Below are 14025 nucleotides of genomic sequence, written 5' to 3'. Positions count from 1 at the left end.
GAATGCAGTGAGGTAGTTGCTGCACTTGGATCTTTAGGCAAGTGGGAAACTACAGTTCTGATGGGCATCTGCCAGACGGTGAGTTTGCTGAGACTGAATTCCCGTGGATCCTAGAGTCAGCCTGTGTCCATGCTTGTCCTCACACAGGGAAGCTCTTTGTGCTGGAGTCTCAGAATGGCTCTCAGGGCCTGGAACTAGAGGCCGCTCGGCTTTCCTGCAAGAGCAGAGGCGCTCACCTGGTGTCTGCGGACGAGCTGCGGAAGGTGGTGCGGGACTGTGCCTTCTCCGTGTGCACCACGGGCTGGCTGGCGGACGGCAGCCTGGGGTAAGTCAGGCCAGCTGGGGGCTCTCCTGCCAACTCACCCCACCTTGCCATCAGGGCTGATACGGGGCTCAATAGAGGTGCCAGGATAGACAGAGTGCAATGGGCTGTGGCTTCCAGTATATTCTTGTTTTGAGTTAAATATAAAAACAAAATGTTAAACAAAATATAAAAACAAAAATGTTAATAAAAACATTTTTCTGGGGTTCTGTCACAGTTTTTTCCTCTTTGTTATTCTGAATTTCCTTTTAAGTTACAAAAGAAAAAAATGCTTGTAAAAATTTCAAATAATACAGATATATATAAAGTGCAAAGTGAGTTTCTCTCTTCTTCCCCACCTCAGAGGTAATGACTCTTAACTATTTGATATATATTCTTTATCTCTTTTTCTCTGTGGATATTCATCTGCATCCATAGGAAGAGGAAGACGGTATTGAGGTTTTAAAATATAACCATGAGGGACTTCCCTGGCGGTCCAGTGGTTAAGACTCCGTGCTTCCACTGCAGGGGGCACGGGTTCGATCCCTGCTCAGGAAACTAAGATCCTACATGCCCTGTGGCGCAGCCAAATAAATAAAAGTTGAGAGTCATCATATCAATTTTAAAAAATGATAAATTTAAATAAATTTTAAAAAATAAAATAAAATATGGCCACAAATTCTTTCACATTGCTCCCATTGAGAAGTGGGGTTTATGTCCTCTCCCTGTGAATCAGGGACAGCATAGTCCTGCCTCGACCAGTAGAATACAGCAGGAGTGATACTGTGTGACTTCTGAGGGTAGGTCGGAAAAACCCATGGTCAGATTTCCCGGGACACTTACTTTTGAGATGCTATCTGTGAAGTCCTAGGAAGCCCAGGCCACATGGAAATGCCTTATGTATGTACTCTCACCAATAGCCCCAACTGATGTCCCAGCCAATAGCCAGCATTAACTACCAGAAATGTGAGTACAGATGCCTCCAGGTGATTCTAGCCCCCAGCTATTGACTTAGGCAGCCTGTGAGTCTTTCCAGCTCAGCCTTAGACATTACAGAGCAGAGACAAGCCTTTCCCGTTGTGCCCTATCTGAATTCCTGACCCATGGAATCCTTGTGGAGAAGTAATTCTGTGGCCAGCTAGGAGAAAACATCCCATTAGTGCTGTTAACTACTCCATCAGTCATAAACAGACAAGGCAGGAGCCATTCCACGTTTTCCTTCATGCCACAGGAATGTGAAAGAACAAATGGGCTCCGAAAACTACTTTGCTTGATAATGACCCTGAAGGTGTCTGGCTGGGAGATGGCCATAGAAAACACATGCAACCATGCTGATTCACATCTCCAAAGGTGCCACATGTAAAGCAGCAATTGAATAAAGAGAACAAATGAGGTTACTTCCAAAGCTTTTCAGTGAATCTGGAATTGTAGCCTCTCTGCTTTATATTTCACATCCAAGTTCCTAAATAGACAAAGTATGTCCCACGTATGCATGTTTCCATAACGTAGTCAAGTGTGGATATTTTTCATAACTCTGTCACTACCATTGTATCAGATAACCAGGGTATTCTAAAGATTCTAAAGAGCCAGCTTGGAGCCAGGCTTAGGTCTCCCAGGCATTACAAATTGAAACTGAGTCATTGGAAAGGTTTGTCCTCTCTGGGTTTCCTGTAAGGTGTTAAGACATGTTAGTGGATCTCTAACTTGCTTAGATGCTATTTTTGTTGTTGTTGTTGGCCACGCCGCACAGCTTATGGGATCTCAGTTCCCTGACCAGGGGTGGAACCCCAGCCCTCAGTAGTAAGAGCGTGGAGTCTCTAATTCCCTTAGATGCTATTTCTTTAAAGTAAACACACTTACTTGATGTATTTACTACATGACATATTAAAATAGTTTTCCATGTTAACGTTTCTGGAACCAAGAAGTATCTGACCATTAGTGTGGACATTTCACTGTGCATCTTTCCTGCACAGCCATCTCCCCTCCCCACCAAAAACTAATTATTAAATGCATGGCGCATCTTGCAATTGATGGCATAGTAGCTACATAGATCTGATCTGTATCTCCATGAATTTATATTCAGTCTATACATATATCTAGAAGATGGAGATCTAGAATGGTGAATCTAGAATTTGGGGCTATTTGTCTTCTGGGAGCTTTTACAGATTTCATAAAGCGTGTCTGAAAAGCTGAGAAGCGACTTATATAGCCTCATAGGACTAGGAGAACAGAGATTTGAATTCAGGTTTTATGTATGTGGGTACCAAGGGAATCCTTTTGCTTAGGGTTGGAACATTGAAGGGCTGTACCCTAGGAGTCATAGTAAACTGGAACAAGTACACAGGCCCTCAAAGGAGCTGCAGCATAGCGTCGAATCCTCTGAAGCCATGAGTTTGGATTGAGATGATACTAGAGTTCCAGTGTTCCAGATAGGTAGCAGAACTGATTTTAAAAATCTTCTCTGGAGGAAAATAATATTATCCTAGACAATTTATTTCCACAAACTATTTTAGCAAATATAGGATTTGTCAAGCGAAACAAAATAAACAGTCACGTGAGGAGACAAGGCAACAAGATAAAAATAGCCAATAGAAACTCTAGATGTTAACACTGGTAGATGCAAACTTTAAAAGAATGCTTTAAAATGTTCAAAGATACAGAAGACAAAAAGGAGAATTTTGGAAGAAGACTGAAAAGTATAAAAATAACCAAATGAAAACTCTAGAAATGAAAAATACAGTAGCTGAAATTAAGAACTTAATGGATGGATCTAACAGCTGATTTTAAGAGTCAAAGACAAAATTAATGAACTGGAAGGTATTTCAGAGGAAGATGTCCAGAATAAAGAACAGAAGAAAAAAGGATGAAAATATAGAAGAAAGAGTACAAGGCAAAGAAGATGCATGTAACTGGAATTCCAAAAGGAAAAGAGAAAGAAGACGAAGCAAAAGCAATATGAGACTTAGCTACAACTGTGGAAAAACATCCACGCACAGATTCAAGAAGCCCTACAAAGCCCGAGTAGGATACATAAAATAATTTCACGACTTGGAACGACATGGTAAAACTGGTAAAAATCAAATATGAAGAAAAACTATTAAAAGTAATAATAAGAAAGAGTACCTTCAAAGGAGCAACAATAAACTGACAATGAAAGCCCCAAGACGACTGAATGAGGCCCTCAAAGTGCTGAAAGGTAATTATTGCCAACCTAGAATTCTATACCCAGCGAAAATATCTTCCAAGAATAAAGGTAAAATAAAGAATTTTCAGACAGACAAAAGGTGAGAGAATTCATCATACACGATCTGCACTAAAAAAAACCCAACACTGAAGGGTGTTCTTCAGGCAGGAGGAAAATAATTGCAGGTGGATGGCTGGAGATGCCAAAAGGGATGAGTGGAAAAAGTAAATGGGGGGGGGGGGTGAATGTACAGATGGTCCCTGACTTATGGTGGTTCAACTTACATTTTTTTTTAACTTTATGATGGTGCAAAAACATTATGCATTCAACAGAAACTGTTCTTCAAATTGTGAATTTTGATCTCTTCCCAGGCTAGTGATATACTGTCTGATACTCTCTCATGATGCTGGGCAGTGAAGTAAGCTGCAGCCCCCAGTCAGCCATGTGATCACGAGAGTAAACAACCGATACACTTATAACCATTCTGTACCAAGACAACCATTCTGCTTTTTCACTTTCAGTATAGCATTCAATAAATTACATGAGATATTCAATGCTTTATTGTAAAATAGACTTTGTGTTAGATGATTTTACCCAGCTGTAGGCTAAAGTAAGTGTTTTGAGCACATTTAAGGTAGGCTAGGCTAAGCTCTGATGTTCAGTAGGTTTTGTGTATTATATGCATTTTTGCCTTACCATATTTTCAACTTACAATGAGCTTTGGGAGATATAACCCCGCTGTAAGTCGAGGAAGATCTATAATTATACAAAGCAGTAACAGTAATACTAAACACTAAAAAATGGTATATCAGTCAGGAAGTGTTTTAAGTATGTTAATACATAGTATTTTAAATTGTGTTGCTGGGAAAGAGAGTAAAAGTAACATTAGGGCTTCCCTGGTGGCGCAGTGGTTGAGAGTCCGCCTGACGATTCAGGGGACACGGGTTCGTGCCCCGGTCCAGGAAGATCCCACATCCCGCGGAGCAGCTGGGCCCGTAAGCCATGGCCGCTGAGCCTGCGCGTCCGGAGCCTGTGCTCCGCAACAGGAGAGGCCACAACAGTGAGAGGCCCATGTACCGCAAAAAAAAAAACAGTAACATTAAATTTTAATAAGTCAAGGAAGAGTGTTATAACCTCTGTGGTAACCACTAAAAGAATAGTAAAAGAACATATAACTTCCAAACCAATACAGAAGAAAAAGAGATTGCCAAAAAGGAATTCAAACAATCAAAATACGGGAAAGAAAAGAGAGGAAGAAAGGAAGAAGAATGGGCAGAACTAATAGAAATATGGCAGATTTAAATTCAAAGAGGTCTGTTATTAAATTACGCAGATGTGATGCTCTAATTAGAAAACAAGGACCACCAGGTGGATTTTTTAAAGTTCTACTATTTGTTGTTTACAAAAGATATCCTTAAATAAATCATGGGGCAAAAATAAATTATAACGGAAATTTACATACATGTAGAAATGAATGATATTAAAATATAACATACTCAAACTCATGGGATGCCACTAGTGCTATACCTGGAGGAAAATGTAAAGCATTAAATGCTTGTGTTAGAAAAGCAAAGAGGCTGAAGGTTCATGAACCAATGATCCATCTTAAGAAATCCGAAAATAACAGCAAAACAAACCCCCTCAAAAGAAGAGAACTAATAAAGAGAATTTTATGAAATAAAAACCAAGTGTATACTAAAAGAGATCAACAATGTATTGCCCCTGAATCTTGAATTGATATATGTGACCTCAACTCAAGTACCACCTATAACTTCCTGCTTTTAGACTTCTGGGGAGAGTATTGATACTTCATCATATTGATACTTTCAGCCAAAACTGAATCAGGAAAATCTCTGCTGATTCAGAGCTGACAGCAGAAAAGAATTCTTTCCCAGTTTTGGTTAGTTCTCCTAACCCAGTGTCTTCTTTGTCTGTTTTAGGACAACCATGTGTAGCAAGGGGAGTGGTGAACAGCAAATCATGAGAGCTGTCGATGTGCAAATTGAAAGCAACCCAGTTCCTGGTGGCACATACAATGCCCTGTGTATTAAGGATGAAGGTCAGTGCCAGAGCCTTTGTAAAGGTTTCAGAGGGTGTGCTCGTGGGGGTTGACCTCTTAGGTAGTGTTCTCTAGAAACTGACCTTAAGATGAGGATTCACTGAACATCATGAATCAGGAAGACTTCCAAAGAAAAGCCAACATGGCAGTGGGGAAGTGGACAGGGAAAGGAAGGGAGAAGGCAATGGTGCAGCACTAAGCAAAGTCCACAGTGGCTGTGAGGTGGGGGGGTAACTTTGGCTCAATCCTGCAGGGAACCTCTGGAGACAGTGACCACAGGTCACCACGGTTTCCTGATCAGGGGTGAGAGAACAGGGGTATTGATACCACTGAACTTGTCAGTCATTATTTAAGGGCTTGCTTCAGGGAGATATAAATTCCCAGACTCTTCTGGTTTTCAGTGTGCTCAGACAAAGAGTTATGATAGCTGAGTCACCCTCCAACAAAGATGCACAGATGCTCACCCAGAGCCCCTGTGCATGGGAATGGTAAAGGGATCTAGGAAATATGGACAGACCCCTGATAGCATGTGCTGCAGCTGCTGATACCACTTACCCTTTGGTCTGTCTTCATGGTGGAAATTTTTCTAAAGAGAAAGAAAAATCCTTTTTTCCCGAAAGGAAATTTATAGGATTTAGGAAACTGCTCCTAGAAAGAAAAATACAACTTCCTTCTGGGAAATCAGCTGAATAGTGAGGAGAAAACCATAAAGGAGTCTCCAGGGCAGCGTTTCATGTGCACTGGAAAAAGTACACCTTCATTATCAGAAATATATGCTGCTGAAAGGGAATGTCTGTGAAAATGGGGAGAAAGCGAGCTGCTTACTCATCAGTCATAGAAATCAGCACAGGTACTGCCAGGCTGCACACTGGTCTCATCTGGGAAGTTTTAAGAACTACTGATACCTGGGTGCCAGCCCTAGAGATCTGGATATAAATGTTCTGGACATTGGGCTTTTTAAAAGCTGCTCAGTGACTATAACATGTAGCCCAGTTTGAGAATTAGTTCCCTAATGCAGAGTTTCCCAAAGCTCTCTGATGATAAGAAATACCAGATGAACTTATTAGAAATGCAAACCCTCAGGCTACATCCCAGAGGCACCAAATCCCAATCTCCAGGGAAGGGGTCAGAGGAGTTGGCAAATCAAAGAGCCACAGTGAACCCCACAGCCCTGGATGGTGCTTGTTAGATGTTTATTGGCGGTAGGCTTCTCTGCTGCCATGGCATCTCCCTCCAGGAAGGGTTGTACATTTGCTGATTGCAGTCAAGCAACTGAAAGATGTGGCCATGGAAAGCCCCGGGGGAGAACAACATCCATGGTTTGTTTTTTAAAAAAAACCACATAAGTAAATGAAAATGGTCCTTTGAATCTCAAACATAGGCAAAGGTTCAGATCCCTGAGGGAGACAGGACAGAGCCAGAGGAAAACCAGCATGACCTTTCTTTAGTGATCTCAAATGGATACGTGGAGCTTCTGAGTCTGATCTCTTTCCTCTCATGAACAAGAGGTAGCAGCTAGCTTTTGCTGTGTAACATACCACCCCCAAATGTAGTGGCTTAAAACAACTGTTTGTTTAGTTCACTATTTTGGGGGGAGGGCAAAAATTTGTGTTATTCTTCTGGCCTCAGCTGGGCTCATTCACGAGTCCGCAGTCAGCTGCTGGGTAGGGGCCTTGCTTCTGGGCGTTGGCTGGATGTTGACTGGGGTGATGGGTGGGGGGCAGGCACTGAGCCATGTGTTCCTCATCATACAACAGGAGAGCCTGGGCTTTCCACCTCACAGGCTTCAAACAGGTTGTTGTGTATGCAAGTGTGTGCCCCTTTGCCCACAACTGTAGTGCATGAAGCCAGAGGTTGGAAACATCTGTTCACATCCTATAGGGCACCAAGTTTAAAACCATGACAGTGACTCCAAAACTGAGTTATTGCCAAACCAATAAGAGGTGCCTCCTGATATACTGCACTCAGAGGAGCACAACTTCAGTTCAGTAGTATTCCTGCCAAAGATGTGCAACCTGAATCTAATCATGAGGAAGCTTTAGCCAAACTCAAGTTGAGAAACATCGTACAAAATGACTGGCCTATACTCTTAAAAATGTCAAGGAGGGGGGCTTCCCTGGTGGTGCAGTGGTTAAGAATCCACTTGCCAGTGCAGGGGACAAAGGTTTGAGTCCTGGTCCGGGAAGATCCCACATGCCGTGGAGCAACTAAGCCCACACGCCACAACTACTGAGCCTGCACTCTAGAGCCCGCGAGCCACAACTACTGAAGCCTGTGCGCCTAGAGTCCATGCTCCGCAACAAGAGAAGCCACTACAATGAGAAGCCTGCATACCATAAGGAAGAAGAGCCCCCACTCACCGCAACTAGAGAAAGCCTGCATGCAGCAACGAAGACCCAATGCAGTCAAAAATAAATTAAATTAAAAAAAGAAAAGAAAAATGTCAAGGATAAGAAAGAGAAAGAGGGAATTCCCTGGCTGTCCAATGGTTAGGACTCCGCAATTCCACTGCAGGGGGCGCAGGTTCGATCCCTGGTTGGGGAACTAAGATCCTGTAAGTCTCGTGGTGCAGCAAAAAAAAAAAAAAAAAAAAAAAGACAAAGAAAGGCAAGGCAACTGTTTTGGATTAAACTAGACTAAAAAGACTTGACAACTAAATGTAATTTGTGATCCTAGATTGTATTTTGGACCAGGAGAAAACAGCTATAATTGATGAAATCTGAATATGGATTTAAATTAGATAATAGTATTGTATCAATGCTTAAATTCCCTGATTTTGGTAACTACTGCAGTTATGTAAGACAATATCCTTGTTCTTGGAAATATATACCAAGGTTCTTAGGGACAAAGTGACATCATATCTACAACTCATTCTCAACTGGTTCAGAAAGGAATTACAGGGACTTCCCTGGTGGTCCAGTGGTTAAGAATCCACCTTCTAATGCAGGGGACATGGGTTTGATCCCTGGTTGGGGAACTAAGATCCCACATGCCGTGGGACAACTAAGCCCACACGCCGCAGCTAGAGAAGCCCGTGTGCCGCAATGAAGAGCCTGTGTGTTGCAATGAAGCAAAGACCCAGAGCAGACAAAATTAAAAAAAAAAAAAGAATTACAGATATAGATACACATATGTACATATTCGTATATGTATACATATACATGTATGTGTTTATGTATGATACATATTTTCTCTCTCTCTCTCTCTCTATATATATATACATATCTATATCTATCTAGAGAGAGAAAATGATAAAGCAAATGGGGCAAAATGAAAACACATTAGTAAATCTGGATAAAGGGTTTATGGCAGTTCCTTGTTTTTTAACTTTTTCTGTAACTTTGAAATTATATGAAAATGAAAATTTCCCCCCAAATGATCTACATACTCCTCCCAAAACAACAATAACAACAACAGGAAAGCACAAAACAAAACAAAGCAAAAACAAAAACATGAAGCAAATCCGTCATGCCTATCAGCTTATGTAAGGACTGATGCCATTTTAGCAAGTGAGCCCTGTGTGGGTGTCTTTGAGTCAAAGCGCTCAAGAGCCCCGCATCCAGGGTAATTTGCCTGAGCCTAGCTTGCCCCCCTCCCCTCCCCTCCAGGTCAACACGGAGAGGCTTGCGTGGGGAAAACTGGAGTCTTGGTCCAACAGGGCCTGACTTGTGAGGAGGCTTCAGATGGGTGATGAAGGGGCTCAGGAATGCATGCTGAGGTGGGATTAGGGTCAGAGGGCTGCTCTCTCTCGGACTTTCCAGAAAAGCAGGATGGATTCCCCATGATTCCTCAGAGAGCGAGCCCTGTCCCTGTTCCTCTGCCTTTCCTTCTTTAGAAAAAGCATGTAAATGGCTCCCAAATGGCTCTTCAGTTTTCCTCAGGGGAGCCTTGTAGACAGTCAACAAGGGATTATCACAGTAAGTGAAGTAAGTCAGACAGAGAAAGACAAATACCATATATCACTTATATGTGGAATCTAAGATATGATATAAATGAACTAATTTACAAAAATAAAAACAGACTCACAGACTTAGGAAACAAACTTATGGTTACCAAACGGGAAGGGGGGTGGGCGAGGAATAAATTAGAGATTATTAGCATATACAAACTACCATATATATAATAGCAGATAAAAACTACTACATATAGGGATTTCCCTGGTGGTCCAATGGTTAAGAATCCGCCTTCCAATACAGGGGACTTGGGTTCGATCCCTGGTCGGGGAACTAAGACCCCCACATGCCGTGGGGCAACTAAGCCCGCACGCTGCACCTACTGAGCCCGCATGCTCTGGAGCCCGCACGCCACGACTAGAGAGAAGCCTACGCGCCACAATGAAAGATCCTGCATGCCGCAACTAAGGCTCAACACAGACAAATAAATAAATATTTTTTAAAAACCTACTACATATAAAGTAGATAAACAACAAGGTCCTACTGTATGTGTGTGTGTGTGTGTGTGTGTGTGTGTATATATATACATGAATCACTTTGCTGTACACCAGAAACTAACATAACACTGTAAAGCAACTATACTTCACCAAGGGAAATCTGTGTGCCAAAGGAAGGTTAAGAAGCCAAGAAGAGGCTCCTGGGGAGTGCACGTGAGGTCTGGTTCAGCAGACACCCAGGTGCAGTATCACCTCTAAAGGTTGCCTTTTTCCTGATGATGCTTCATTGCACCTAGCCCTGGGCTGCTGCTTCTCTTTGGCAAGACAGGAAGCATGAAGGGTGCTAACTCCAAAAATGGCAGACATGTGCCTCATAAAGAGCCCAGAAGGAAAACAGTCTGTGGAATGTTCAGGAAGCTGCCTCCTGTGTTTCTCTTTTGAAATAAAGTTCATCATGAATGTAGACGTTTCTCTGTTTCCTTTCAGTATTTTTGTTTCACTGACAGTGAATTTCCAGCCCTGTGGTGACCTCACTTTAATAAGTGAAATTCTTTTTAACCAACTGGATGCTGATGAAATGAGCTGCCTCCACTTGGGTTCTCTGGCTCTGCTTCTCTTGGCATCTTGTCTGTGGAGTCAACAGCGTGGGGTCTGGAGGCTTCAGGTCTCCTCTCACCTTCTCCCTGTAGCACCCAAGGCTCACTAAGGGTGTGCTTCTGTTTCCCCCCCTCTAAGCCAGGGCTGGCCTGGCTGCTCTCCCCGCCAGCCCACCTCACCTTCTTAGCACTGTATTTCACCTCCCCTGCATACGTTACTCCTACCTGTATCTCCCTTAAAAATAGAAATGGAATGATTCCCTTCCTTTATGTCTTCAAGAAGAGAGCTGAGGGTCTTCCCTGGTGGTCCAGTGGTTAAGACTACACACTTCCACTGCAGGGGGCACAGGTTCGATCCCTGGTCAGGGAACTAAGATCCCCCAAGCTGCAGTGTGGCCAAAAATTAAAAGAGAACTGAATGCTCACCTCTCAGGTGAGCAGGAATTTTTGAGAGTAGCCACCTCCCAGATCTGCTTGAGGAGGCGCTGTGCCTCAAGATCAGCTTTGGGGAAATTCCAGCAACGATGGGAGACTGGAACCAATGAACTGCAATGCTTTGAGCAGCTGATAGAACTTATCCAGTTCAGGGTCTCCCGAGGGAGTGTGGAAGAGTCTGCACTCATTACCATTGACCTGGCACTGGCCAATTTTTCATTTATTTGTCCAGGGTAAAGCAAAGCAGGGCTCAGACTTGTGGGTGCTTCAGAGAGAGAGAGAGAGAGAGAGAGACGACTCCTCTCCACCCTCAAAGAGTTGACGGTATATAAGGACAAGTAAGAGATGAGTGCGTTTCCATGGCACAGAGGAGGAAGGTAATTAGGGAGACTTCCTGAGGCAGTGGCAGCTGAGGTGGAATTTGAAGGATTTTGTTCTGTGGGGATAATGGTTAGGGAAAGGAGAAGAGGACACTGCAGAGAAAACAGCTGGAGCACGGGCTACAAATCTGAGATACCAGTGGTTCTGGGGAGACTAGCTCTGGGTGAGCCCTTGCCCTAGTGCTTCAGAGAATGAGTTGGGTTTGGAACATCCCTGGGGGCTCCAGTGGCTGCTGGGCAGCCCAGATAATCCCACTGCAGTTATTCCCAACTTGATCTATAGATTCAATGCAATCTCAGTCATAATTCCAGCAAGTGATTTTGTGGATATGAACTAATTCTATAGTTTATATGGAGAGACAAAGACCCAGAATAGCTAATTCATAATTCAAGAAGAACAAAGTTGGAGGACTGACATGACTCAACTTTAAGACTTACCTAGAGGGAGGGATAGATTGGGAGTTTGGGATCGACACATACACATATTTAAATTAGATAACCAACAAGGACCTACTGTGTAGCACAGGGAGGAACTCTGCTCAATAATCTGTAATAACCTAAATGGGAAAAAAATCTGAAAAGGAATAGATACAGGTACATGTATAACTGAGTCACTTTGCTGTACACCTGAAACTAACACAACATTGTTAATCAACTATGCTCCAATATAAAATAAAATCTTTTTAAAATTAAATTTTAAAAGACATAAAGATGCAGAAATCAATACAGTGTGGTATTGGTGAAAGAACAGACAAATATCAATGGAATCGAGTAGAGAGCCCAGAAATAGACCCACATAAATATAGTTAACTGATCTTTGACAAGGGAGCAAAAGCAATACAATGGAGCAAAAATAGTCTTTTTAATATAGGTGCTGGGATAACTGAACATCCACATGCAAAAGAAAAGAATCTAGACACAGCCCTTACACCCCCTCACAAAATTTAACTCAAAACGGATCACAGACCTAAATGTAAAATGCAAAACTACAAAAATCCTAGAAGATAATAGAGGTGAAAACCTAGATGACCTTGTTTATGGTGACGACTTTCTTGATACAACACCAAAGGCACAATACATGAAAGAAGTAATTGTTAAGCTGGACTTACTTAAGATTGAAAACTTCTGCTCTGCAAAAGACAGTGTCAAGAGAATGAAAAGGCAAGCCCCGGACTGGCGAAAATATCTGCAAAAGACATATCTACTAAAGGACTATTATTCAAAATATACAAAGAACTCTTGAAATTCAACATTAAGAAAATGAACAGCTCAATTTAAAAATAGGCAAAAGACCTGAACAGACACCTCACCAAAGAAGATACACAGATGGCAAGTAAGCATACGAAAAAATGCTCCACATCATATGTCGTCAGGGAAATGCAAATTAAAACAACAATGAGGGACTTCCCTGGTGGTGCAGTGGTTAAGAATCTGCCTGCCAATGCCAGGGACACAGGTTCGAGCCCTGGTCCAGGAAGATCCCACATGCTGCAGAACAACTAAGCCCGTGCGCCACAGCTACTGATCCTATGCTCTAGAGCCTGCAAGCCGCAATTACTGAAGCCCGCACACCTAGAGCCCGTGCTCCACAACAAGAGAAACCACCGTGAAAAGCCCATGCACCACAACGAAGAGTAACTTCTGCTCGCCGCAACTAGAGAAAACCCACGTGCAGCAACGAAGACACAGCACAGCCAAATTAATTAATTAATTTAAAACAAAAAAACAAAAAACAATGATTTACCACTACACTTCTAGTAGAATGGCCAAAATCCAGAACACTGATGACACCAAATGCTGACAAGGATGTGGAACAGCAGGAACTCTCATTCATTGCTGGTGGGAGTGCAAAATGGTACAGCCACTTTGGAACACAGTCTGGCAGTTTCTTACCAAACTAAACATACTTTTACCATGCAATCCAGCAGTCACAGTTCTTGATATTTACCCAAATTAGCTGAAAACTTAAGTTCACACAAAAACCTGTACATGAATGTTTATTAGTAGCTTATTTTCCTAATTGCCAAAACTTGGAAGCAACCATGATGTCTTTCAGTAGGTGAATGGATAAATAAACTGTAGCACTTCCAGACAATAGAATATTATTCAGTGCTAAAAAGAAATAAGCTATCAAGCCTTGAAAACACATGGAGGAAACAAATGCTTATTACTAAGTGAAAGAAGCCAGTCTGAGAAGGCTATGTACTGTGTGATTCCAACTATATGACATTCTATAAAAAGCAAAACTATGGGACAGTAAAAGGATTAATGGTTGCCAGGAGTTAGGAGGAATGAATAAGTGTAGCACAAAGGATTTTTAGGGCAGTGAAACTATTTTGTATGATACTACAATGGCGGATGTATGTAATTATATATTCAAAACCCATAGATTGGGTTTATACAATCAAAACCCATAGACTGTAGAACATGAAGAGTGAACCCAAATGTAAACTGTGGCCTTTGAGAGATAATGACATGTCAATGTAGGCTCATGGATTGTAACAAATGTACCACTGTGGTACAGGATAGTGAGAAGGCTGTGCCTGGGTAGAGACGGGAACATGGGAAATCTCTGTACCTTCCACTCAATTCTTCTGTGAACCTAAACCTGCTCCAAAACTTAGTTTATGAGTTTTTTAAAAAGCAGGCACTCGGTAATAAATATGATATAATCCTCTTT

General features: G+C 42.2%; 1 protein-coding gene across 1 annotated transcript in view; it reads left to right on the top strand.

Annotated features, from left to right (window-relative positions):
• SUSD5 (sushi domain containing 5) overlaps positions 1 to 14025 on the top strand; it is a 37047-nt gene that overhangs the window by 8544 nt on the left and 14478 nt on the right. Inside the window, exons 2-3 of the mRNA XM_060021379.1 lie at positions 148 to 325; positions 5426 to 5544. Coding sequence (XP_059877362.1) covers positions 148 to 325; positions 5426 to 5544 — 297 coding nt within the window. The remainder of the gene's footprint in view (positions 1 to 147; positions 326 to 5425; positions 5545 to 14025) is intronic.

The sequence above is a fragment of the Delphinus delphis genome, chromosome 10, assembly GCF_949987515.2.
Source record: "Delphinus delphis chromosome 10, mDelDel1.2, whole genome shotgun sequence".
Classification (NCBI taxonomy): Eukaryota; Metazoa; Chordata; class Mammalia; order Artiodactyla; family Delphinidae; genus Delphinus; species Delphinus delphis.
Note: the sequence above shows the minus strand (reverse complement) of the source record. Positions and strands in the feature narration are given on the sequence as shown.